This window comes from Nicotiana tomentosiformis, chromosome 3 (assembly GCF_000390325.3).
Source record: "Nicotiana tomentosiformis chromosome 3, ASM39032v3, whole genome shotgun sequence".
Classification (NCBI taxonomy): Eukaryota; Viridiplantae; Streptophyta; class Magnoliopsida; order Solanales; family Solanaceae; genus Nicotiana; species Nicotiana tomentosiformis.
Window position 1 is genome coordinate 104,089,906 of NC_090814.1, and position 25,292 is coordinate 104,115,197.

Consider the following 25,292-nt stretch of genomic DNA (forward strand, 5'->3'; position numbering starts at 1 on the left):
GAGCTGGATTGAAGATGTACCTGCATCCTGGCTGTAGCTGCCTCTTGTTCGTCGTAGCATTAGATCTGTAAAACTCTGTTTATGTACTATTCAAGCAGACTATGTATTTATTTCATTTTCACTTTGTAAACTCTATTCTTAGAAACCCATGATTTATATTACCAGTTCTTGGGAAATGTATAAGATTAAGATTTTCTTTACTTAAATTGCTTTAATAATTGTTATTAAAATTGGATATTTGATAATTGGTTTACCTAGCGGGTTGGGTTAGGTGCCATCACGACTAGTCGGATTTTGGGTCGTGACAATCCCCTTTTAGAAATGCATTATTGACATCCATTTGGAATATAGGACAATTTTTCGAAGCTACAACACTAATCACTATTCTTACTATCACCATTTTAGCAACGGGTGAGAAGGTTTTATGGTAGTCTAATCCTTTCTATTGAGTGTAATCTTTTGCAACAAGCCTGGCTTTGTATTTGTCCACTTCTCTATTTGGCTTATACTTGACCTTATATACCCATTTTGAGCCTACAGTCTGCTTCCCTTCAGGTATGTCAACAAGCTCCCAAGTATGGTTTTGCTCTAAAGCATCAACCTCATGTTGCATTGCTTCAATCCATCTCTGATTTTGAGATGCCTCCTTGAAGTTTCTTGGCTCTGTTGGGCTTGAAAACAAGATCAAATATTTCTGATAGTCAGCAGATAAGTGATCATATCCCACATAATTTGCAATGGAGTATGAGCACTTAGCAGACCCTCTTTTGTAGTGACATAATCTTTTAACCAAATGGGTGGTTTAGTAACTCGTTTGCCTCTGTCAATCTCTGTCATTTGTTCAGCTGAATGTTGTCTTTCTACTAGTTCCTCAATAGGCATCTCTTTATTAGACACTATTGGTTGACATTCATCCATTGTCTCTAATGAAGAATCTGGTGCAATGTCCTATGTATCTATCTGGTGATCTGCAATGCCATGTGTATGTGTAGTTTCTGTAGAATCACTTCCATCTTGGTGTATTGGATCTGGTGACTGCTGTGGTGTAGGTGAAGCATGAGAACTCTCTTCATTGTGTGTATGTGCCCCTCCTAAATTGGTTATTGGCATGAATAATACATCATCTTCATTTTCAATTGGCATGGTTCTGAAAGGGAAAATTCTTTCCCTAAAACTAACATCCCTACTGATAAAAAAGGTTTTAGTGTCCAAGTCAAACAGCTCGTACCCCTTTTGAGTCTCAGAATAGCCCATCAATACTGTCTTCCTTGTTCTAGGAGCTAGTTTATCATATCTAGGTAAGTTGCTTGCATAGCACAGACATCCAATCACTCTCAAATTATCCATCACTGGTTCCTTCCCATATAGTGCCTCGTATGGTGTTTTGCCTTCTAGTACTGGTGTAGGCAACTTATTTATTAGATAAACTGTTGTTTTAACACATTCACCCTAGAATCTGACTGGAATAGCACCTTGAATTTTTAATACTCTTGCCACTTCTAAAATATGTCTATATTTTCTTTCTACTGTCCCATTTTGCTGTGGTGTATAAGCACAACTGCTTTGGTGAATGATTACAAGAGTTCATTACATTGAGAATTAAAGAATTCTGTGCTATTATTCGACCTTAATATTTTCACACATGCACCAAACCGATTTTTTATCATAGTTAAGAAATCCTTAAGTACAACTGACACTTCACATTTAGATTGAAGTAAACAGACCCAAGTGTATCTATTATAGTCATCTACCATAGTAGCAAAGAATTGCTTTCTATCAAAAATAGGCCTTTTGTAAGGTCCCCACACATCTACATGTATCAATTGGAAAATACCACTAGTGTTACTTTTACTAACAGGATATTTTAATCTCACTTGCTTTGACATTGGGCATACCGTGCATTGCTCTTGCATTGCGTTATTTAGCTTGTTCTTCAGTTTTGGTATGTGTTGCATTGCTATAGCTGAAGGATGTCCTAGCCTTAAGTGCTACAACTCAACTTCATCTGCACCTTTTATTACGGTTGCTCCTACTGTAGGCTTTACTTCTTTTTGCAATATGTAGAGTCCATTATTTTCTCTATCAATCCCCATTACTTTGCCATTGTAAAGTCTCCGAAACACACAAAAGTTAGGGAAGAAAGTGACCTTGCACAGCAATTCCTTGGTTAGCTTTGAAACTGAAAGAAAATTAAATTTAAAGTCTGGCACGTGCAACACATTGGTGATTTTATAACTTCCTAGTACCACCGTACTTCCTGCACTAGATATAGATAACTTATTTCCAGTTGGTACTTGCACTCTACTGCTGTGACTCTTTTCTAAGCTTCTTATGTCTTCTAGTAATTCCTTGCAGGGTGTAATGTGGTGTGATGCTCCTGAGTCTATTATCCATTCACAATTATAAGTCTGGGAAAGTAATGTAACAGTATCTGCCATCATGTTCGAGATGCAATCACCTGGTGGAGGTTTGTTAAGCAAGCTCATGAGTTGTGAATACTCTTCCTGAGTAAAAATATGTCCCTGCACCTGATCCTCTGTTGCTGCACTGTTGATTCTTGGCTTATAGCCTCCTCCAGTCTGTGTTCTGCTGCTAGACTGCCTAAGAGCTCCACCAGATTGACTACCTTTCTTCTTACTTTTAAAGTCTGGGGGTACCCTACAATCTTATAGCAATTTTTCTTCAAGTGGCCTTTATAGCCACAATATTCACATATCATCCCTGGTCTTCTTGGTCTGAACCCTTGCATTTTTCCTGCTAGCATAGTTAATGGATCTTTGTGAGTATCCACAACACCAAGCGATCTCTGGCTCTCTTCCTGTGTGACAATAGCATAAACTTTATTTACTGTCACCACTGGTCTCCTAGCAAGTATATTGCTTCTTACGTTGTTGTAACTTTCATTCAATCCCATAAGAAATTGCAGCAAACGTTGTGACTTCAAGAGTTCAATAGACGGCCTCGCTTCCTCACAATCACAGCACGATAAAAGAGCCAACACATCCAATTCGTCCCATAGATCCTTCATTTTCGTGTAGTAACTCGTTACCGAGTCTGTTCCTTGCCGCATTGTTGTTATCTTAGTCCAGAAATGATAAATTCTCGTCATATTTGAGCGATCAAATCTCTCCTAAAAATCATTCCACGCTTTCCTCGCATCTGATGCATAGACAATACTTGGCATTAATTCATTCGAAACAATGCTTCCTATCCATGATAACACTATTGCGTTGCATTTTTCCCATTGTTCAACCAATTCCCCTTTGTACCTAGCTTTTACACACGATCCATCCACAAAACCTAGTTTGCTCTTTCCTCGCAAGGCCAATTTTATTGCTCTGCTCCACAGGGCATAATTTTCTGGCCCTGTGAACTTGATTGGAATTAAAACCAGCCCTTTAGTGTCTCCAGCTTGAAGGTATAATGGATGATTGTGATCAAGTGAACTTACTTCATTTTTCGCCATATCCGCCTCTTCCAGCTCGAAATCGTTCTAATTCAGTCGGAGCTTTACGCCGGAGTTCACGCCTCACGACCGCCGCTCTGATACCATATTAAATTGAGGATTAATTTTGTGAATCTTAGTTAATTTACATAAATGAGAAGCTAGGGCTCATCTATGGCGAAAGAATATTCTGGAATTTAGAAAGGGAATAATGAAGAAGAAGATCTGGTTTCTCTCTTGCATTACAAAGATACAAGTCTGCAGACTTTATACAAATATCTTGGTGGAGTCGCGTGCACATTATGTGCTGCTCACTAACCAACTCACTAACGGCGTTAACTAACTACACTAACCGTAATTAGCTAATATAACCGACTAACTAATCTTTACTCTGTTTTAATAATATTCCCTTTAGCAATACCAACGAAGAAACAGAAAAAATATGGAAAAAGGGAGGGAGTGGAATTCACAATCTGTAGAACCTGTATGTTTTGTGGGGACGGATCAAGTGGGTTTAGAACCTCATTATTATTTTATTTCCAAAAAAATTCTTGAACGTTTTTTTTTAATTCTTCGAAACATCACTAGGAAATAAAATCAAAAACCACATGCATGGAGAATATTATCAAAGGGTTATTATGGTCATTTAAACTATAGTCCTTTGCGCCAAATTGTTGTGGACTTTTTAGTTGCAATGAAAAGCCGCCTCAAGTTTTCAACTCAAAAGATTGGAAATATTTTACTACTAGTACTTCTTTATCATCTTTTGTTTTGTTGTTCCTTGACAGATTACTGTTGACATAGGTGAGTATGTACGATTCAAATAAAATAACTATAACAATAATTACACTTTAATTCTAAACAAGTTAGGATCCACAGTATGAAACTATGAATCGTCGTTCGTTTCATATCAATATATCATCATCGTTACCAAAATAAACTAAATTTGTAAGTGTATATATATATATATATATATATATAATAATAATAATAGTAATAATAATAGTGGAAGTTCTCTACCAAGTCTAAAACATACTCCCAACTAGTACATATCACATAAATGGATTTTTCTCTTCCACTGTGTCTTATATTTAGCTAAGTCTATATTGATTCTAAGGATTTGTAGGCTTTTGAGGTAACTTTTCCTAGTGCGGGCTTGCTCACATTGCCGGTTCAAAACCCTCATAAAAGCTAAACTGGCAATAAGATTAAAACTTGTCAATTCATGATGAATCCGGCAGATCGGTCCAAAAACAATTAGAAAATGCGTTGATAGTTTAGGAAAAGAGCTGTGAAGAAAGGCATTCTATCATTTTATTGTTATCCCACTGACAATGGAGCGCACCTTGGTCGATTCAGGCCAGGGATGAGCAATCAGATGCCCTTTTCCACTACGATTACATCTGATTTGGAAAACCAGAGGAGCTACTGCAAGATGTAAGTGCCGACTCCAAGATGAGCTATCCGATTTCTACTCTGTTTCCTCTATGCCGACACTACACTACTATAGGACAAAAGATGCGACTGCATCTGTTTTGATACATTTGGCACGGTGGATATAACCTAAATTAACATGGAATTTAAGTTTTGTGTACCGGTAATATATACATTTTTCACACTATCAGATAAGTTGATTTATAACACGTAATTTCTAGAAAACCAAGTAACAACCTGCTATAGGTTAAATTGCAGACATTGATAGATTTTTTTATTTTTTTTTTGTAAACTTTTTAATTATATATAACAAAATTTTTCTTACATGGATCTTAAGTTTTTTGCATTAATAGTATAAATAATTTAATAACAAATAACTTATTAGAGCAAACTAAAGCTTTATAATCTGGATTCTGGTGTATCTATTAAAGTCTTCACACAATCCTTACTGTCCCGTCCCTTTTTCCTTTAACCCTCATATGTAATTGTAAAAATATAAGTAACCAAAAATTACTCTTCGTAGCAAGTCAAATATGCATGATAACGTACAGAAAAAAATAAAATAGTAACAATTTGATAACCTTGATTTTTAATCAATTCAATAGAGAAAGGAAATTAGGATAATAATAAATCAAAATAACAAAAAGGTGAACTACAGGAAATATATTGGGCAAAATCAAAATTGGTTGGTAGGCCGAAATTAATTATATTCGCTAGCCAAAAAATGTATATATATAAATATTCATTTTGTCGTCCATTATCTTATCTTTGGAAGCGGCTAAAAATTTACATTTCTTAAATATATATCAATCATTTATTCATGTGGATTAAATGACAAATCAAATGAAACACATCCTGCATAACATGCATACGGCCCACGCCAATAAATTATAACATCAGGGCTTGCTATTATTTTGGCTATATATGTTATCTATGAATATCTTAGTAGAGGCAAACCTAGCTTATAATTATGCGTTCACCTAATTCTAATAGCTTTTGCTCATATAAGTTCACATCTGTTATAAATATTTAATTAAGAAAAATCTTGAGTCCGCCCTCTGTATGCTAAGCCTTTTGGAATAAAATCTTGAAAACCGGACGATTGACAGCCAAACGCCTCGATCCATTATTCGCTGGTGCAATACCAATATACCCACACAACAATCTTGGACAAATAAAAGAACACCCTGTAGCTCTTGGACAATACTGTAACGCATAGGCATCTTCATACTTCTGAATAGTAAACAAACTTGTGGCCGTGCCATTTTCAGACCCACCCTTAATTCCGCCAGTGGTCACAAACCCATCTTCAATTTTCCAAACAGTGGTTTTATTGCAAATAGACACGTATCTTGGTGCTGCAAATTTGATATTTATGTCTTCATTTTCGTCAATTACTAGCCCTGAACTTGAATTCACCATTAAGAATTTTAAAGGAAGGCCTTTGCTCTGAACATTTTGTGCTTGAAAAACGTCGAGCGGGCAGCTCCCGTTTTCGCCTTTCGCTAGCGTTAGTCCACCGCCGTTTGCGCCGGTGGTTGCCGGCAAAATGTAGTAGCTGTAACCTGGACGGACTTCTTGTTTATTAGTATCAAGAACTGGTTCAGCTTTTACCTGGAATAAGGCAAAAAAGAGGAGGCAAGAAAGCAATAAAATCCTTGATATGATCTTCATTTTTAAGGATATGGTTAATGCATGAAATATTTGGGGCCAAGTGTTTATATATTTATAGAAGCCGATGTTGAAATGTATGGCATATGTGATCGTTTTGAGTTTTGCTTTTCAAACTTTTGGAAAAATGAGAGCCTAATTTTCGTTAAAGTATGCTATATGGGTAGAGAAAAGTCAAAACATTGAAATTTAATTTACCACGTTTTGAATTTCTTGTAAAGTTAGGCATTCCGTATGGAGAACTACATTTGAATGGTTTTATCACCGAAAGAAATAAGTGCAAACGTCTAGATTAGCTTAGACAATAATCTGTTGTGCTTATGAATTGTCAACCAATAGAATGAGATAAATTGGAAAACCTGTCTGTAAAATTTCTTGACTTTTAGTCGAATGAATCAGAAGGTAAAAGATGAAGGCGCGGGGCTAGTACTAGTACGCAATTATAGATGGTGATATTTTAAAATATATCACGTTGTTATAAAATAAAAGTAACTTAGTAAAATATGAACAAGACATGTTGTTATGAAATAAAAGCAATTTAGTAAAACATGAACAAGAAATGAAGATAGAGAGAAGGAAGAGATTTTCTTCTTCAATTGTGTGTATTTTCTTATCTATTACAAGGTCTTTATATAGGCATGAAAAATGAAAAAAAATATATCATTGAATATGTCATTAAGCATAGAAATATGTCATTAAGCATTTGAGAAGATCATGGAGGAAGAGTAGACATCCACCATAATTTGATTTTTCTTATAACACTTCCCATTGGATGTCCATAGATAATGTGCCTCGTTAAAACCTTATTAGGAAAAAACCCTATAGGAAAAAAAAATCCTAGTGAAGGAAAAAGAGTACACATGTTTAGTAATCCGCTTTTTGGTTGCCTCGTTAAAAACCTTGCAAGGAAAACCCAGTGGGATAAAATCTTATAAGGGAAAAAGAGTACAACGCGTATTAACTTCCCCTGATGAGAGCATCAATTCACGTCCTTGAGCCTTCGCATCCCAATCTTGTACACTAGTTTCTTGAAGGTTGACGTCGCTAGAGATTTGGTGAACAGATTAGCCATATTATCACGAATGGATTTGTTACACATTGATATCACCATTTTTTTGAAGATCATGTGTGAAAAATAACTTTGGTGAAATTTGCTTTGTCCTATCCCCTTTATAAATCCTCCCTTCAATTGGGCTATGCATGATGCATTGTCTTCATACAAAATTGTGGGTAGTTTGTCACATTTCAAACCACATTTGTCTCGAATAAGGTGTATTATAGACCTCAATCATACACATTCTCGACTTGTTTCATGAATAGCAATTATCTCAGCATGAATTGATGAAGTAGCCACGATTGATTGCTTAGTCGATCGCCAAAATATGGTAGTGCCTCCATATGTAAACACATAGCCTGTTTGAGATCGAGCCTTGTGTGGGTCATATAGATACCCAGCATCGGCATAACCAATAAGATCGGGACTATAATCATTGCCATAAAATAATCTCATATCGGTAGTCCCTTTTAGATACCGCAATATATGTTTGATTCCATTCCAATATCTCCTTGTAGGAGCAGAGTTATATCTTGTTAAGACATTAACTGAAAAAGTTATGTCAGACCTTGTAATGTTAGAAAGATATATTAGTGCACCAATTGCACTAAGATATGGTACGTCAGGACCAATACGCTCTTCATTATTTTCATGAGGTCGGAATGGATGTACTTTATCCATATATAATCGCTTTAAAATTATTTTGGTGTATCCTGATTGATGGACAAAATTTCCATCTTTCATATACTCAATTTGTAGACCAAGACAAAATTCTGTCTTTTCAAGATCTTTCATTTTAAATTCTTTCTTTAAATAGTCTACTGCTTTAGGAAGTTCTACTGCTTTAGGAAGCTCCCTAGGAGTTCCAATAATATTTAAATCATCAACGTACACGGTGATTATAACAAATTTAGATCCGGATCTTTTTATAAAGATACAAGGACAAATTGAATCCTTCTTGTACCCTTCTTTTAACAGGTACTCACTCAAGCGACTATACCACATGCGCCCTAATTGTTTCAATCCGTATAAGGATTTTTGAAACTTTATTTAATAAATTTCTTGGAAACCTTAATATGCTTCAGAACAATTTAAATCCTTCAATGATTTCCATTATACGCATATCACATTTTTCTTGTATTGCCAGATTAAAACCTGAAATGGCGACATCCACCACAGGAGAACGTGTCTCTATATAATCAATGTAAGGATATTTACAAATTTTCTAGTGACACAAGTCGTCTTTATGTTTATCGACTTGACCTTTTTTTTCGTACAAGAACGCATTTATACCTCCACTGGCTTTATACTTTCAGGTGTTGGGACTATCCGTCCAACTTCATATTTTTCAGGTGAAATCAATTTTCATTGCGTATTTTTTATTTGGCCAATTATTTATCTGTCCAAATTTCATGATAGATTTGAACTCAAGATCCTCGTCAATATTAATAATATTGAGCGCTACATTATATTAACAATATCGTCGACGATCATTTTATATCGATTCTACTATTATCCAATAAAGACATAACTTATTGAGATCTCTTTCTTATTATTTTCAGGTACCTGAGCTTTTCCCATGAGGCCTTATGAAGTGTTATGTCGTGGTGCTCTTCTAGAGCACCTGCCTCCTTATTATGACCATCTTGAACATTTGCTCCTCTCCTTTTTCAAGGAGTTTTATCTTTGAAACCGATTAGTCTATTATGCTTCATGCATGCCATAGACTCTATTCATTATGAACTTTATTTTATGTGGAGCATTAGCAGCTGAATATGATATTTAACTTTGGGTCAGCAAATACGTCTGGCAATATTTTGCAAATGAATTATCCCTTGAACTTCAAGTTCACATTTTCTCATACGAGGATCTAGATGTACTAATAATAATTCATTACATGCATTACTTTTTCAGCTGCCCATTTTCTTCCCCTATTGTTGGGATCACCGACACATATCCCTAGCCTTATTTGGGGATCCATCTTTGTATATTGTGGTGGAACAATTAAATCATATAGCACGTTCATATTTCTAGATGAAAATTATTTGGTTACTGACCCTGAACCGATTTTGATAGGGAGAACTTATCTTAATTTGGTTAGATGCATACAAGTATTGTTGTATATTAAATAATACATCACATACCAAATTTTATTTTGGCAATTTTATTTTCATAACTAATGGTTTAGCTATAATTGGAGGCATACAATTTCTGCTAAATCAACTTGGATTTAAACCAGTATTATCAAGATAAATAATCATAATTTATATTTTGGAACTGTGCTATAATAATTTGAGCAATCAGTCTTGCAAAAGCCAAACTGCAAGTTGATAACAAATGCACATGTGACCAAAGAATAGATGCATCTATTAAAATCATATAATAGTAAACGGTCGACATGGCAGGTGACTGGGCCCATATATTTATCACATTTTATTAGTTCCAGAAATCAAAGGATTCAATCCCAACTTTAACTGATATATCATGAGAATAAGCAGCACAAGAGAATTCTTGAAAAATCTAATATTTCTTCAATATATGTCAATGTAATTCTCAATTAATTTTTCGCATTATAATTGAACTGAGCTGGTCAACCGGTCATGCCAACTAATATTTGTTTTAGTAAACCTCTAGTTTACTTGTGACATATGATTCCATCATCATGCTTATATTTGTGTAGTACAACTAGAAAGAAAATCGGCCAGTGTGGCTGATCATCCTCTCGGACGAGCTACTGATCATCGCCTTGGTAAGCTATTGCCTCACCAACTAGCTAATCAGACGCGAGCCCCTCCTCGGGCGGATTCCTCCTTTTGCTCCTCAGCTTACGGGGTATTAGCAGCCGTTTCCAGCTGTTGTTCCCCTCCCAAGGGCAGGTTCTTACGCGTTACTCACCCGTCCGCCACTGGACGGAAAGATCCATTAGATAATGAACTGTTGGTTCTAAGCTATCTCTGACGATTAATCAATCTTTCATATTTATCCGTTATGATTATAGAAATATGAAAATATTCCTTTCATTTATAGTCTCAATATGCCAACCACTTTGACTTATACTTTTGAAACTCAAAAAGTTTCTTTTGAGACTTTACAATATCAATATCGTGAATACTTTTATTCATTCGGGTAGTAACAAATTAATTTTTCCGGAGCTCTTAACAACTTTTGTACTACAAGATCTTTTGTCACACCATTCATATAGTAAATGTCTCCTGCATGGAGAAAATTATATCATAATAAATTGTCATTGTCAAAATCATCATAAGCAAAGTCATTTTTTTTTGCTTTAATTTTGCCTTTAATAACCTTCTATAAGGCACAACAAAATATATTTTTTTGGCGTATCACATGTACGCGACCAATGACATATTCATGTAACCACACAATAATATTTATTCTCTTTATTTCACTCAAACCTCCCTCAAAGGTGAGTTGTGTGGTATTCATCCAATCATGCATTGCATGTCTTTATTCATTACTTTTATAACATATTACAACATTCACCTTTAGAAATGGGTCTGCATTCTCAATGCTTATCACAAGTCACATTCTCTTCAATGAATGTATCATAATCGACGGCGTGCTTTATTATTTTGCATACCAATTTGATGGTAAACATTGCCTTCACATTTTGAAGAACTATTATTATTGTGAAGGCAATGTTTACCTCTTGAGTTAAACTATTCATAATGTCATTTGGATATAATTCTCAACATTAGACTTTCGTTTACTCAAATCAGCTAAGTAATTAGTGTCAAACAGATATATGAAAATACAAAATAATATTGAAAATTCACATGTGGTCTTTGCTGCAATAAGCTTACTTCAAGATCAAAGTGATATGACTAGAACATTAAAGAAAAATAATGTATCAAATAGAATAATATAGTAGTACTAGTTACCATGCACTTTTATGAAAACTAAGTATTATGCTCTCTAAAAAAACAAAGAGATATAGCATAACCTATAATTGAAAAAATCATTAATAATATTTTTAACATTAATGAAAAAGTCAATACTGGAATGACTCTACCATCTTGTTGCCTCCCACATCAGTTATAAAATAGGAGCAGTTATGTATTTTAAGTCACAAGAAACTAAACCCTTTTTTTTATTTAATGGAGTGTACTAAGAATATCGTGTAAAAATAATAAAAAATTGGGTTGCAGAGATACAAACTCACTCAATTTTTCAATATACGAGAATTAAAAGTTTTGATCGGCCAATGCTAATTTAAAATATTTTTCCATTTGGATCGTATATTTATTTATCAATAATGTATGCTAGTTGTGCTATTAAGATTACCCGAGAGAAACTTACCTCACATTACCTTTTCAAAAGTCAGAATGGCGCATGATGGTCAAGCATATATTTTATAGAAAAACGTTCAGTTAAGGGAAACTTTACATAAGGTTCTTGCTTTTTTTTAACTAAGGAACCAAATTCCTCAAATGACTTTGCAAAAGGTGTAGTAGCTCCCCAATTTCTTGTACTTCATTTGGTCTTTGGTTTAGTACGTAACTCTTGGCTGCATCATTATATACTTCTGATTCTTATAATAAGATCTATATAACCAGGATACGAGATGAAAGAGATTAGACCAAACTTACAACAAATATTAGAAACTCGTTCATTGAAATGGATATTGATAATGCAACAAAATAAAATAAGTAAAACATGGAGTAGTAATTAGTTTACATTTAAGTATTTTCCTTTATAAAGTAAAACACTTAAGAATATGAATGGATTTGTAAGAAGAAAATACTTAGCATTGGAAACTTTCATAACAAATAAAGAACCCATAAGAAAAACGAATAAGAAAATGAATTAATTAAAAAGGATTAGAAAACGTATCTTAGCATTAGCCTTATATGCCTTATCACAGTGTACTGGTCTCCTCAACCTTATTGTTACTTCAGTTATGTTTGATACCATTCTTTGAAATTGCTAAATGAGAAAGAAAAGCTTATCTCTTCAAGATGAATATTAGGCACGGCAGGAACATGCCTTTTATGATGTAGAACAATTTTGTAGATATAAGTAACTCAATTGATTAGGGTATCGTGCTGATAACGTGTTATAAAATAAAAGCAACTTAGTAAAACATGAACAAAATATGTTGTTATGAAATAAAAGCAATTTAGTAAAACATGAACAAGAAATGGAGATAGAGAGAAGGAAGAGATTTTCTTCTTCAATTGTGTGTATTTTCTTATCTATTACAAGGCCTTTATATAGGCATGAAAAATGAAAAAAAATATGTCATTGAATATGTCATTAAGCATTTGAGAAGATCATGGAGGAAGAGTAGACATCCACCATAATTTGATTTTTCTTATAACACACGTGTCTTTTTTCTTAAATATTTTGTACTTACTCCTAGTATCACTGTATCACATGAGGATGAAAACCTAAAGTTGATATAAACAGTAGTTATGGAATTTTCAGCCTATTTCGAGAAACATAGGAGTATAATGTATTCATTAATTCTCTTAGTCATCATATTATTAATGGAAAAAAGAGAAAGTTTTCCCATTTAATTTATCCTAACCTCATATGTTATCAATTGCTTTGCGTGGATACCAAGATGCCAACATGCGAAGAACCACCATCCAAGTCCTGCCGAAGGAAAAGAAGTCCTTTCACTCCATCAATTATTATCATTTTAGGTACGTACTATAATTAATTCTTGTCATGTAACTCGTCACATCATTTGTTGGGTAAAATCATAAATAGCCATATTCATGATTGGTGTTCGAATTTTTTAAGCTTAAAGCATGATATGTTGGAACATAAGTTCGAGTTTCATCAAAGTTTATATGCAAGAGGTGCATAGTCTCTTATAATATATGCCGAAAGTTTTCGTGAGTTGGAATTCCAACATAATATGCTGAAAATTTATATGCAGGAATTCTATAATTCCGTATATTATGCTGAAATTTTTTGTATTTCAACAAAATAATGACTATTTTTTAATGACTTCACAAACGTTAACTATTTTTTTTATTACCGGTCCTTTATAACCGGTCCGAAAAAAGGTTAGTGCTGTTTTTACTCATTTGTTGGGTATGGTATTCACTATTCCGTCTTTCTTTCTTTATTTTCTATTTAATTTCCTTTTATTTCTCTATCATGTTTTCACGAAAATACTCCCTTATGTCCATTCTTGCTTTGCTAAGCTTTCAAATTTAGTCCAAAATAAGTATTATTTTAACAAAGCAAGAAGATATATTACTTATGTTTTCTCATCAAATTTATCCTTAAGGCAGTATTAGGATTTCATGTTTGCCTTTACTCCCCCTCCCGTGAGCAGTCAGCTCAACTTGCCAATGGGGATTTCCTGTTGCAAGCGTGACAAAACAATTTTCTTTTTGGGAAATTAAATGTGTAACGAAGTCAAGGTTGTTTCATTTCAAGATCACATGGTCACAAACCAAGCCCAACAACCAAATTTCTCAATCTATTGTGTGCAATAAACAAAAGAAATTAAACATATATAGTACTTCAATGTAGTCCTTTACATTTCTAATAATTACCATTCAAATAAGAAAACAAAACAACCAACATAATTACATCTACTTCACTGCACACATTTTCTTTATTTTCTCTTTATTTTCAGTTCATTTATTCAGTCCCAGGAGGTTTTGGATCGTGATGGTTATTGGCACCTGTTCCTGCATAGTCATCTCTTTCCACCAACTCCCTCTTCTTCTCTACCTCCATCAATACCTTCAACAATTTCAAAAGAAAAAGTTAGAATTATTTATCAATTTCATAGATAATCTTATAGAATTATCACCACAAGATACATATTTAATTTAAAAAATTTCATTCTATCTTTATCGACATAATTTTATAGCCATAAGTTTGAAAAGTCTTAGTAATCCGTACAGAGTTAAACACCTCCACGTAAAAAGTAAAAAAAAAGAAGGAAATTACTGTAAGTAAATAGGATTCAAGACAGAAGAAAGAGGAACCTTGTAATGAGAATCTTGGAATGGTAGATTTTCTGTAATTGTCTTTAGGCTTCCTGTGAATTATCACCACAAGATACATATTACTGCTTGGAATTAATATTAGTAATAACTGAAAAGAAAAGATAATAGGAATGGGTTTAAGACTTACTTGAAGAAGGAACTGCGATGGTGGAAATGAGAAGGGAAAATCCCACAAATATTAGTAAGAATAAGCAGAGGAAATTAGAAGCCCTGTGCTCCATTTTCTTTTCCTTTTGGAGTATTGTCTTATGACAGGAAAAAGATAGATCTGAGAACACAAAAAGGAGATAGCTAAAAGTGCTGGCCTTTTATAAGGGGAGGATACTATTTTAATACTTACTTTCTTATACAATTTCGCATTATTATTATTATGAAAATTAAAGTACAAAAACATGGCTAAATAAATCTATGATACTGGCCACTACCTGTCTATAATTGACTTGTTTCTCTAAATGTTTTTTTAAATTACTGGAAATTAAACTAATAGCAATACTGTTTTATTGAGTGTTGAGTTTATGTCAACAGTATTCAAGTTGTTTTCTGTTTCTTCTTGGATATTTAGGTAAAATGTGATTAATGCCAATAAATGATTGTCAATGTTGGATTTTAATTTACTCTTTTCGTATTGTCTAAAATATGTTATTCATATCTGAGCTACTTTTAATCTGAAGTTACAAAACCTAAACTTAGAGCACATTTGGACATTAATTTTTTTTCTTTTTTTTCAAAAAAAATAAAAAAATTCAAAACAATGTTTGATTAAGAAAATTTTATATTTTTTCTAATCCAACTTGAAAATGTATTTTTGAATTTGAAAAACTGCTGAGAACCAGATTTTCAATTAAAAAATTGAAAAATTGGTATTTTTAAGTTTTACAAATTTATCCTATATTTTTTAAATTTATAAAAGACCCCAATTAGTTATTAAACCTAAGTAACACATGTGGTGGATGTATGTTGATGGTTATGAGCACCCATTACTTTTGGAGTCATGAACTATTATTTATATTAAAAAAGCTAGTAATTCTTACAAATATATTACTTTAACACCAAGTTTTAATAATAATTTAATAGTTCAACACCCATGACTTAAAAATTCTAGATCCGTCACCGGCTAACACCTACAACTACCTACCACCTGATTGAGTGGCCTTTGACTATATTTTGATATCCACTGTTAAGATTTACCATTTATACTTTTACCTGAATGAGTCACTACAACTTCTACTAGATATTGTTCGTACAATTAAACAATCAACATGTTTGTTTGTTTCAAATAGGATAATCAAATCGGGATGATTTTGATATTTTTTATAAATTGTGGGATATAAATATGTTTCATGGTTTTGAAAAAAGTACATCCAAATATATTACAAAAATTATAACCAAACACAACTTCATCTTCAAATCAAATTTTAGTACAATTCCAAATTTGAAAAAAAAATCTTAAAATTTATGTCCAAACACCTTCATAGATATCATCATCTTGGTGCTTATAAAATTCTTCTTTTTCTTTTTTATTTTTTGTCAAGATTCCAATGTGATATGAATAAAATAACATATATAACTTTCAAAGTGCCTTCAACAATTTGATAATTAAATTTCAAAAGGACATGAGGTGTACCCTATAGTTTTCAAATAATCAAATCTTTAAATTGAATTTGACCAAAGTTAAAATTGACAAAAAGAACTCTCACGTTTAAAAGGAAGTTTTTAACCACTTTGGAATAGCGACAATAAACCACCTACACCCCACGTGTCCAAATGGAAAATAAGGAAAGATGAGTGCTGTCTGCCTAACCTAAATGGCAAGGTACGGGTGGTGCTTCACAAGCTGTTTTCACTAGGTTTATTATTGCTTATATTGAGGAGATTTTTTTTTTTGGAGTACTTTTTGATGAATAATTAAAAAGGTACAGTTGAATATCAATTGGTATTTGATCAAATTTTTAAAATATATTTTTAAGTATATTTTTTTTAAAAAAAACTATTTCTTTTAGCAATATGTATCATCTAAAAATAGCTTATATTTTTACTCAAAAATATTATTTTTTTCTTCTAAAAGCTCGGTCAAATATATTAACTTTGAAAAAAAAAAATAGACCCAAAAAATAATTGACCAAACAGATTATAAATCATCAAGGAGTGTGGTTGTTGTGAGATGAATGGAATTTTTACCCTAGGTTTAGAAGTTCAAATTTTGAGTTCCTGGTAAAGAGAATATTTTCACTTTGATTATGATCCGTAATACGAATTTAAATTAGTTAAGTCACTAAATTGCGTAGACGTGATGATGTTTTAAAAAAAAGGTATAGATCTCGAAAAAGAAAGAAAAGATACAACCCAAAAGGCTAATATTGAAAAAGACAGAAAAAGGGGGAAAGGATGAGTCGGTGGATATTTGCCTAACATTATCTACTACTTAAGGTCAGTGCGAGACACGGAGACGGACACATCTCCACTCACACTACAAGTACTGTAGTGGACTATGGTTCTTTGTTCCTAGCACCAAAAATGAATAGTAATAAAAGTTGTGGGCACTGGGCATTGATAGTGGTGGCAATTAGTGGTGGCAATTGAACGGGTGGAGCCGGATCTGTGCGGTTTGAAAAAAAATAAATATAAAAATAAATAAATTATTTAATTTAATTTATATTTAATACGGATAAAAAATAGATTAATCGACGGACAATATGAATTATCATGACTTCTTGAATATTATCACTTTTGAGAGAATTTCTACCCCCTACTTTAGAAACTCTCAATTTGAGTTACAAATGTAAAATTTAAACTCAATGACTATCTATTTTCTAAGTGGATAATATAGTTTTTATTCATATTTAATCCGTTTTTAAAAAGTTTATTAATCAACCCATTTTTTATTGAATAATATGAGTAAATAATTATTTTTTAATCATTTTGGCACCGGTAGACATAGGCAAGAAAAATTGCTCCCAAGTGCGCGCCTCTGGAGTTTCAGCTGCGTTCCTGGCATGATCACTTCTCAAATTTTAATGGAGACAAAAATATACTAATTATTTAAATTTTGATGGATCACTTCATTATTTAAATTTTGATGGATGAAAATTAATTTTGATATGTGTGTTGGTAGAATTCTATATTATTAAATAAAACAATTGAGATGTGCACAAACTAATTCAAACACTATCGATACGAAAAGTATTTAAAAAAATATCAAACTATAAGAGCATGTTTGGAAAGTCACATAGGAGTTGGATTTGGGTGTAATTTGATGTAATTACACAGTTTGACATGTTTGTATGAGCAAGTAATTACTTGGTCAACATGAAACTGAGTGTAATTGGAGATGTGTAATTACACTCTCCAATTCTCAAGGGAGAGTTGAGAATTGTTGCTAATTATTGTGTAATTACAAGGTTATTTTTTAATTTTTTCCTTTTTATTTTTATTTTTATTTTTATTTATTTTCTTTATAACTTTTTATTTCCATTATTTTTATTTTTTTATTTTATTTTTACTTTTTACTTTCTTTTTTAATTTTAAAATATATTTTCTTTGTACATTATTTATTTTTTATTTCTCTACCTTTATTTCTTGTGATTCCAGATAATTGCTCTTATATTTTATTTCTTATTTGTTTTATTTTCTTCATTTAGCGTAACTGCATTATTATTCTAGTTTTTCAAACTACACCTCCTAATATTAGAAATAATAAGTCATTAACTGTAACACTCCGTAAATTCGGACTAGGTGTGGACATGTTAAATGCGTATTAATGTGACATCTTAGACATATGAAGTCCTATCGGGATGATTATGGGTGGAACTATTTGTTTTGGAATCATGACGGAGAGTGAGTTACATAAGATTCGATAAAATCGACTAAGTTTATGGAAGGTCTGTCTTATATCCGAATTTCGTTAAACTTTGTTGAGAATTTGGGAAAACCTAATACATGAAAGATGTAGCCCTTTGAAATATCATTCCAACGATATATTGTGTAGTCTGAACAGATTTCTGAGCAAAACGTTATATGCGTTATACTGGACAATGCGCAGTATGCGCGCCCAGGTGCGCGCCCAGATGATCCCGTGCGCGGCTGTGCACTTGTGGCAGTGCTACTACCTTGATGTGCATCCAGGTGCGCAGTTGGGCCTTCATCTGCGCAGGAGCGCACCCTGGGGGTCATTTTAAAAGCCCCACTTCGTCCCCCACACCCCAAAAATACTAAACGTTGCTCTAGAAAAGGAAGCGCTCAAGAACCTATCTCCTTAGAGGTCCCTCCACCATCCAAGGTAAGTTTTAATGGTGATCCTAAGTTTATTTCAATTCTCCAATACCTTATTAACATGGGTAAATCTTTTAAATTATTAGATATTCGATTGGGACATCAGTTTTGAGAGACGAAACCCTAGAACTCGAATTCAAGAAGATTGAACTTTAAAAAGATAATATCTTCACCCTCCAATTGATTATAACTTTGGGTTAATGATTATAGAATCTAAGTTCATGAGATATGAGTTGATGGGGCTGGTAGAAAAGTATGAACACTTATATGTTTTGGTTATTGATTGTTGATTATTGGTTAAGGGTGTTGTTTATCTTATGGGTGATGAGGAATGATATCGATTATAAGAAATTTGAGATTTTAGAATTTATCTAGGAGCAAGAGAATGGGTTGTTGGGTGTTGAAACACCATTAATGAGGTCTATGAGGCTTTACGCCCTCAAGGTGTTTGATAAAATGCCTAAGTGACCAAAATATAAGTATTATTGCTAATATGGAATCCCTTTGACTTGTATTGATATAGATTAAAGTTGAAAGGGTTAGCGGATGTTGTATTACGCTCAAGAGCAGGAAGTTAAGGTATGTGAGGCTAACTCTCTATGTTTGGGAATGTGAATGATTCTCCCTATACTACATTTCTTTTACAACGTTACTAATTGCCTCAGAAATATAGCTAAACCTAGTTCCTTGAATAGTTACAAAACTTCTATTCTCTAGCTTCATAACCCGTTCATGACTTTCATTTTGAACATTGTGAGCTCAGTGCGTAATCAATATAGGCTTGGGTTTGATGCCCATGAGTCTCAGTCTAGATTACTCAGCATGTCATAAACAATTGAAGTTTCAGTTTTCATAATCAGTTCAAGAATACATGTCTCAGTCTAGTCCTATTCAATATTCCAGTATCATGTAACTCAATATGATTCAATATTTCAGCATCACATATTGTAGTATGATTCTCAGTTCCTGAATTTAAATCCATGGATGTTGAACACCTATATTTGGGCATGGGGTCGTTGTTTATGCTTTATGCATATTTGGGCCTGATGTAACGACCCGATCGGTCGTTTTGAGCTTTAACACATCGTTCGGCAGTTTGAGGCCTTGAATAGCTTCACTTCATGTATTATTACTTGTACGCATAGTCGGAATTGAATTTCGAAAAAATCGGAGTTGATTTGGAAAGAAAATTTTAAATTCGAAAGCTTTAAATTGGAAGACTTGACTAAGGTTTGACTTTTGAGTAAACGACCTCGGAATCGGGATTTGAAGGTCCCAACTGGTTTGTATGATGATTTCGGACTTAGGCGTGTGTTTGTATTGAGTATCGGGTGGTCTGGGAGCATTTCATCGCCTATTATGGAAAGTTGGCATTTTGGAAGTTCTAGAATTTTATAAGTTTGGTTTGAAGTGGATTTTTATGCTATCGATGTTCGTTTGGAGTTCCGAGCCTTGAAATAGGTTCGTATCGTGATTTGTGACTTGTGCGTAAAATTTAGCGTCATTTCGGAATGTTTAAGTATAATTCGGACGCGTTCGACAAAGTTTGAAGGCTGGAAAGTTGGAAGAAAGATTTTGGCCATTTATTTATAGTTTTGATGTGCTTTGACAAGGTTTGAGGCTTCGACTAAGTCCGTAACTTTCTTTGGGATGTGTTGGTATGTTTGGACGGGGTCCCGAGGGCCTTAACTGCGAATTGGATTGGAAACGAATCGAGTTTGGACTTGGGAGAAGTGCTGAGGTAGCTCGGATCTTGTGCAATCGCACCTGCGTGGAAAGGGCCGCAGGTGCGAGCCCGCATGTGCGGCGTTGTGGTCGATGAAGCGACATTTGGACTGAGCAGGGATTTCCCCAGATGCAAGGATATTTTTGCATATGCGAGCCCGCAGATGCGAAGAATGCTCTGCAGAAGCGAAAAGTGAGCTGGAAGCTGGAGTCGGAGAAGCGAAAGGTTTCCGCATGTGCGAGTGCGCAGGAGCGAGGTGTGGACCGCAAAAGAGGTCGCGCAAGAGCGGAATTTGATTCGCATAAGAGGATTTGCCTGGCATAAGAGGATTTGCCTGGCAGGTGCAGAGCCACATAAGCGGCTAGTTGACCGCGGGTGCGAAGGTCGCTGGGCAGTGGGGTGTTTTTAATCCGAGACTTAGCCAATTTCTCTCACAACTTTCATTTGGTTGGGCGATTTTTGGAGGTCCTGGAGGGAAGATTTTCATCATCTATATCAAGGTAAGTAATTCCCGCATATTATGAGTTAAATACATGGTTTATATATGGATTTAAACATGGAAATTAGTAAAAATTTGGGATTTTGGTAGAAAACCTAAAAATTGGTATTTTTGGATTTTGACTACGAAATTGGACATGAAATTTGGAATAAATTATATATTGAGTTCGCGGTATTATGGGTAAAGTTTATCTTCGAAGGTTTCCGGAATACGGGCACGTGGACCCGAGGGTTGATTTTATTGACTTTTCGAGCGGAGTTGGGAATTGTTACAAATTATTAAATTGTAAGCATTGGAGTATATTTTGATTGATTTGCACGTTGTTTGATTAGTTTCGGAATGTTTGGCTTGGAGTTGAGGTGTTAGAGAGGCATTGGAGTCGGTTATGGAACTTCGGAGCGAGGTAAGTCTCCTGTCTAACTTTGTGAGGGGGAAATTACCCCCCAGGTGATGTAATTGTTATGTGCTGTTAGTTGTGGGTGCTATGTACGCATGAGGCGACGAGAGTCCATATGTAGCTAAAGCATTTTTATGTCGGGGTAGACTTAGGACTTTATCATGTAATAATTGAAATACTTGAATTCATTATGCTGGCTTAATTAATTGAAATTATAATTGAATTTATTTAGAAATACATACATATAAAGTAGGACGAGCTTTATTACCTTGAGTTGTTGGAAAGTTATTTGAAAAATGGTAAAGGTTAAATTCGCTTCGTACCCATGTATTGTAAGCACGCGTCTCGTAATTCGATGATTTCCCTTCCTTTCTTGTGGAGCGGGCCGAACGCCTCCAGTGTACATATTATTCTGGATCGGACCAAACGACCTCGGCATAATCATGTGTTATATCGCTGGCAGTTCAAATATTCACGAGATTATCTTTTCATTGATGCCCTACATTTTATATGGTATTCCTTATTCATTTGATATTGACACTTGACATTTTCTGAGATGTTAAGGTAGAATACAAGATTGAGAAATTTATACTTTAAAGGAAATATTTGGAAGATTATGTAACTTACAGATTTACAACATTATTGTCGTGTGCTTCATATCTGCTTATGATTTATTATATTCCCTTATTGGACCTCTAGTAAGTGTCGATGTCGACCCCTCGTCACTACTTCTCCGGGGTTAGGCTAGATACTTACTGGGTACGCGATAATTTACGTACTCATGCTGCACTTCTGCACTAAATGTGTAGGATCTGACAGGTTCATTTGATGATCATCTTGGCGCGTAGGCGCAACTGTGGAGGAGACTTAATGTGAGCTACATACCAGGCTACGCATCGCAGTCCACAGAGTATCCATCATACTATTTATTTTATCCTGTCTTATTTACATTCTAGACAGATATTGTATTATTATTATTCTACTCCTTAGTAAATGGCCATACACTTGTGACATCGGGTTTTGGGGTTATACTAGTTGATGCTTATGATTTCGTATATTATTATCGCCTTTCATTTCTTTTATAAACTACAAATGTTGTACGTTCCCGTGGATTTAGAAGTGTAAATCTCCTTCCTGACTAAAATCTATGATTTCTAAAGTAAGAAAATGGGTAATTAAATTGATAAATCACTGTTGACTTGCCTGATGGCGGCGTTAGACATCATCACACCCTATAGTGAATTTTTGGTCGTGACATCTGAGGTCGTAGATTATGCTTTATGCATGTTTGGGCGTGAGGCCATAGTTTATGCTTTATGCATTTTTGGCCTGAGGTCGTAGTTATGTATATGTATACTTGGGCCTGAGGCCGTAGCTTGTGCACATATATTGGGCCCGAGGCTGTAGTTTATTCAGATAGACAAGTGGTTCATCATTCAGAATAGGGAGTATTCATATCATTACTTCCTTTATTCAGTTCAATTATCAATTATCAATTATCATTTCAATTATCAATTATCAGTATTCATTTCAGTTATTAGTTATCAGTTATCATTTCAGTTTCAGTTTCAACAGTTATCATTTCAGTTATCAGATATCAGTTATCACTTCAGTTTCAGTTTCAGTTTCATCATTTACATTTCTTTCTTTTAGTTGCTTTACATAATAGTGCAATTCAAATGTATTGACGCCCCTTTTTCCCGGGGCATGCATCTCACAATGCAGATAATGATTTATAGGTTGATGACTCAGCGCGCTAGGATTCTCGTACCAGCTATTTGGTGAGCCCTAGTTCTTTCGGGGCATTATCATTATTTACAGTCTTTCAGTATTTACAGATAGTCAGTATTTTCAGTACTTCATTATAGGCTTCATAGAATAGAGTAACAGTTAGACAGAGTCGCATGCTTTTCATGTTAAGCAATGTTTGCTATAGATATGTTCTAGAATTATATTAGTATTTCCGCTCTTTGATTTTTATCTCTCAGACTTTCAGTATATTAATATGTGCTAGTTTGTCTTCCGCATTCAGTATATTATGATATCACATGTTTATTCAGCCAGCCAATTGGTTCGCTCGGTCATATGTAGTCAGGCACCGGGTGCCGTGTTACGTCCAGACCCAGGTTCGAGGCGTGACATTAACAAACTTGGCATATAATGAGTGATGTCATTAAAATAGAATTTCGTTGTTGAATGAAATTATAAACTTATTATGTTTCCTAATCTTAAGTTGTATTGGAACTTTTTTTTATTATATTGGAATTTGACATATGTTAAAGTTTTTTTTTTTGGATTTTGAAATTGTGTTATATTTATTGTTCCAATTTACTTGTTTTAATAGTATTGGCTTATTATTTCACATTGTATGTTGTTCATTTTTTAGTTAGAATTGATTAGTTTTGTCAAACATTTGCATAATATTATGACATTATATTTATAAATATTAATTTATTTTATCAAACATGCATTCAATGATGTTTTTACAAAACGTATATTTTAGTTTTTATAATTAATTAAATTAAATATTATTAATTTGAAAAATATATATCAATTATTTTTATTATATTAGTTATAAATATATGATTACTAATTAGTGTATATTCAAGAAACATTATGCATCTTAAATACCAAATCTAATATCATTTATACTTATAAAAATTATTTATAGGCATATATTTATTATATTAAGTTTTAGTTTCGATTATTACTTCATTTAAAATTTAATCTAATTGTATAATTACATTTGTGAAACCAAACAGTACGCTTATAATTACACTGTAATTATGTTATAACAAACAAACAGGTCATCGTAATTACTAGGTTGTGTAATTACAACCCTAGTAATTATTTTATAGGATAAAATATGTTATGTTAAGTAATTGCATAAGAGGGTGACACGTGGAATCGAAGGCAGAGGATAACTAAGACCGAAGACAACTGTTACATTTGTTACCGAAAAGAATAATGTACATAAAGATGCAATAAATTCTTGTCACCCGGTAGTATTTAATGGAGAATATTCTTCAGCATTTAATACACTATCTGTTACAAAGAATTTGCCATTCATGCTCACCGTTACACATTCTTCAATGGCCCTTATAATTGACATTAAAGAAGGGAATGATCCTAGGAACTTGTTCCCTAAGTACAACTATAAATAGTGAGCTATGTTATTATTGCAAAGGACACGAATATTCTGGCAAACTTATGCTATAATCCATTCAGAGTTTTATAACCTTGCTCCTGGAACTACTGTTTCTGCTATTTCATCTTGATCTCAAGGCTAAGTATTGCATATTTCTTCAATTTTTTTTTATTATTTCAGGATTGAATTAATTTACTTGTCTAGAAACTACATATAAATTCAACTGTACCATTTTACGGGTAAACAGTTTGGCGCCCACCGTGGGGCCTAGACAATTGTGTAATTAAGTTGATCCTTGCCTTTTTTACTAACGTGTTTTGTTTATCCGTTCTTAGTAAAAATCACAAAAATGGCAGATAATGGTATTAACAACACACATAATCTTGAGACCCAAAGAGACCAGCTTCAGCACGAGGATTCAATCAGTGATACCCGCAATGGGGGAAACGATTCCACGCCAGTCCATGGTAGGCGGTACTCGCGACATGTTCGTGAGATGATTCCTGATGATGCTGAAGAGGAGCATGTTGTTGAAGCAGTAAGGGTCTTGCAGGAACAATAAGAGGTCATTTTAGGCAACCTCACATGACATGATAAGGCTATGACAGAACTGAAACAGGCATTGTCGGATGCTTCCAATAACACGAATGG

At 33.8% G+C, this 25,292-nt stretch overlaps 3 protein-coding genes and 1 long non-coding RNA gene across 4 annotated transcripts; all 4 read right to left on the minus strand.

Annotated features, from left to right (window-relative positions):
• Window positions 1-948: 948 nt before the first annotated feature.
• Window positions 949-1,347, minus strand: LOC138908281 (uncharacterized). Its single transcript, XM_070198939.1, has one exon. It carries the CDS (start codon window positions 1,345-1,347, stop codon window positions 949-951), a length of 399 nt encoding a protein of 132 aa, XP_070055040.1.
• A 1,783-nt stretch (window positions 1,348-3,130) lies between these two features.
• LOC138908282 (uncharacterized) lies at window positions 3,131-3,466 on the minus strand. Its single transcript, XM_070198940.1, has one exon. It carries the CDS (start codon window positions 3,464-3,466, stop codon window positions 3,131-3,133), a length of 336 nt encoding a protein of 111 aa, XP_070055041.1.
• Window positions 3,467-5,670: 2,204 nt separating this feature from the next.
• LOC104104307 (kunitz trypsin inhibitor 5-like) lies at window positions 5,671-6,604 on the minus strand. Its single transcript, XM_018773486.3, has one exon. The coding sequence runs from the start codon at window positions 6,551-6,553 to the stop codon at window positions 5,945-5,947; it is 609 nt and encodes a 202-aa protein (XP_018629002.1). The 5' UTR covers window positions 6,554-6,604; the 3' UTR covers window positions 5,671-5,944.
• A 3,739-nt stretch (window positions 6,605-10,343) lies between these two features.
• Window positions 10,344-13,225, minus strand: LOC138907131 (uncharacterized). The gene is made up of 2 exons (XR_011414893.1): window positions 13,156-13,225; window positions 10,344-12,169 (listed from the first exon to the last, which is right to left on the minus strand). It is a non-coding gene; the product is annotated as an uncharacterized lncRNA (long non-coding RNA).
• Between the last annotated feature and the right edge of the window lie 12,067 nt (window positions 13,226-25,292).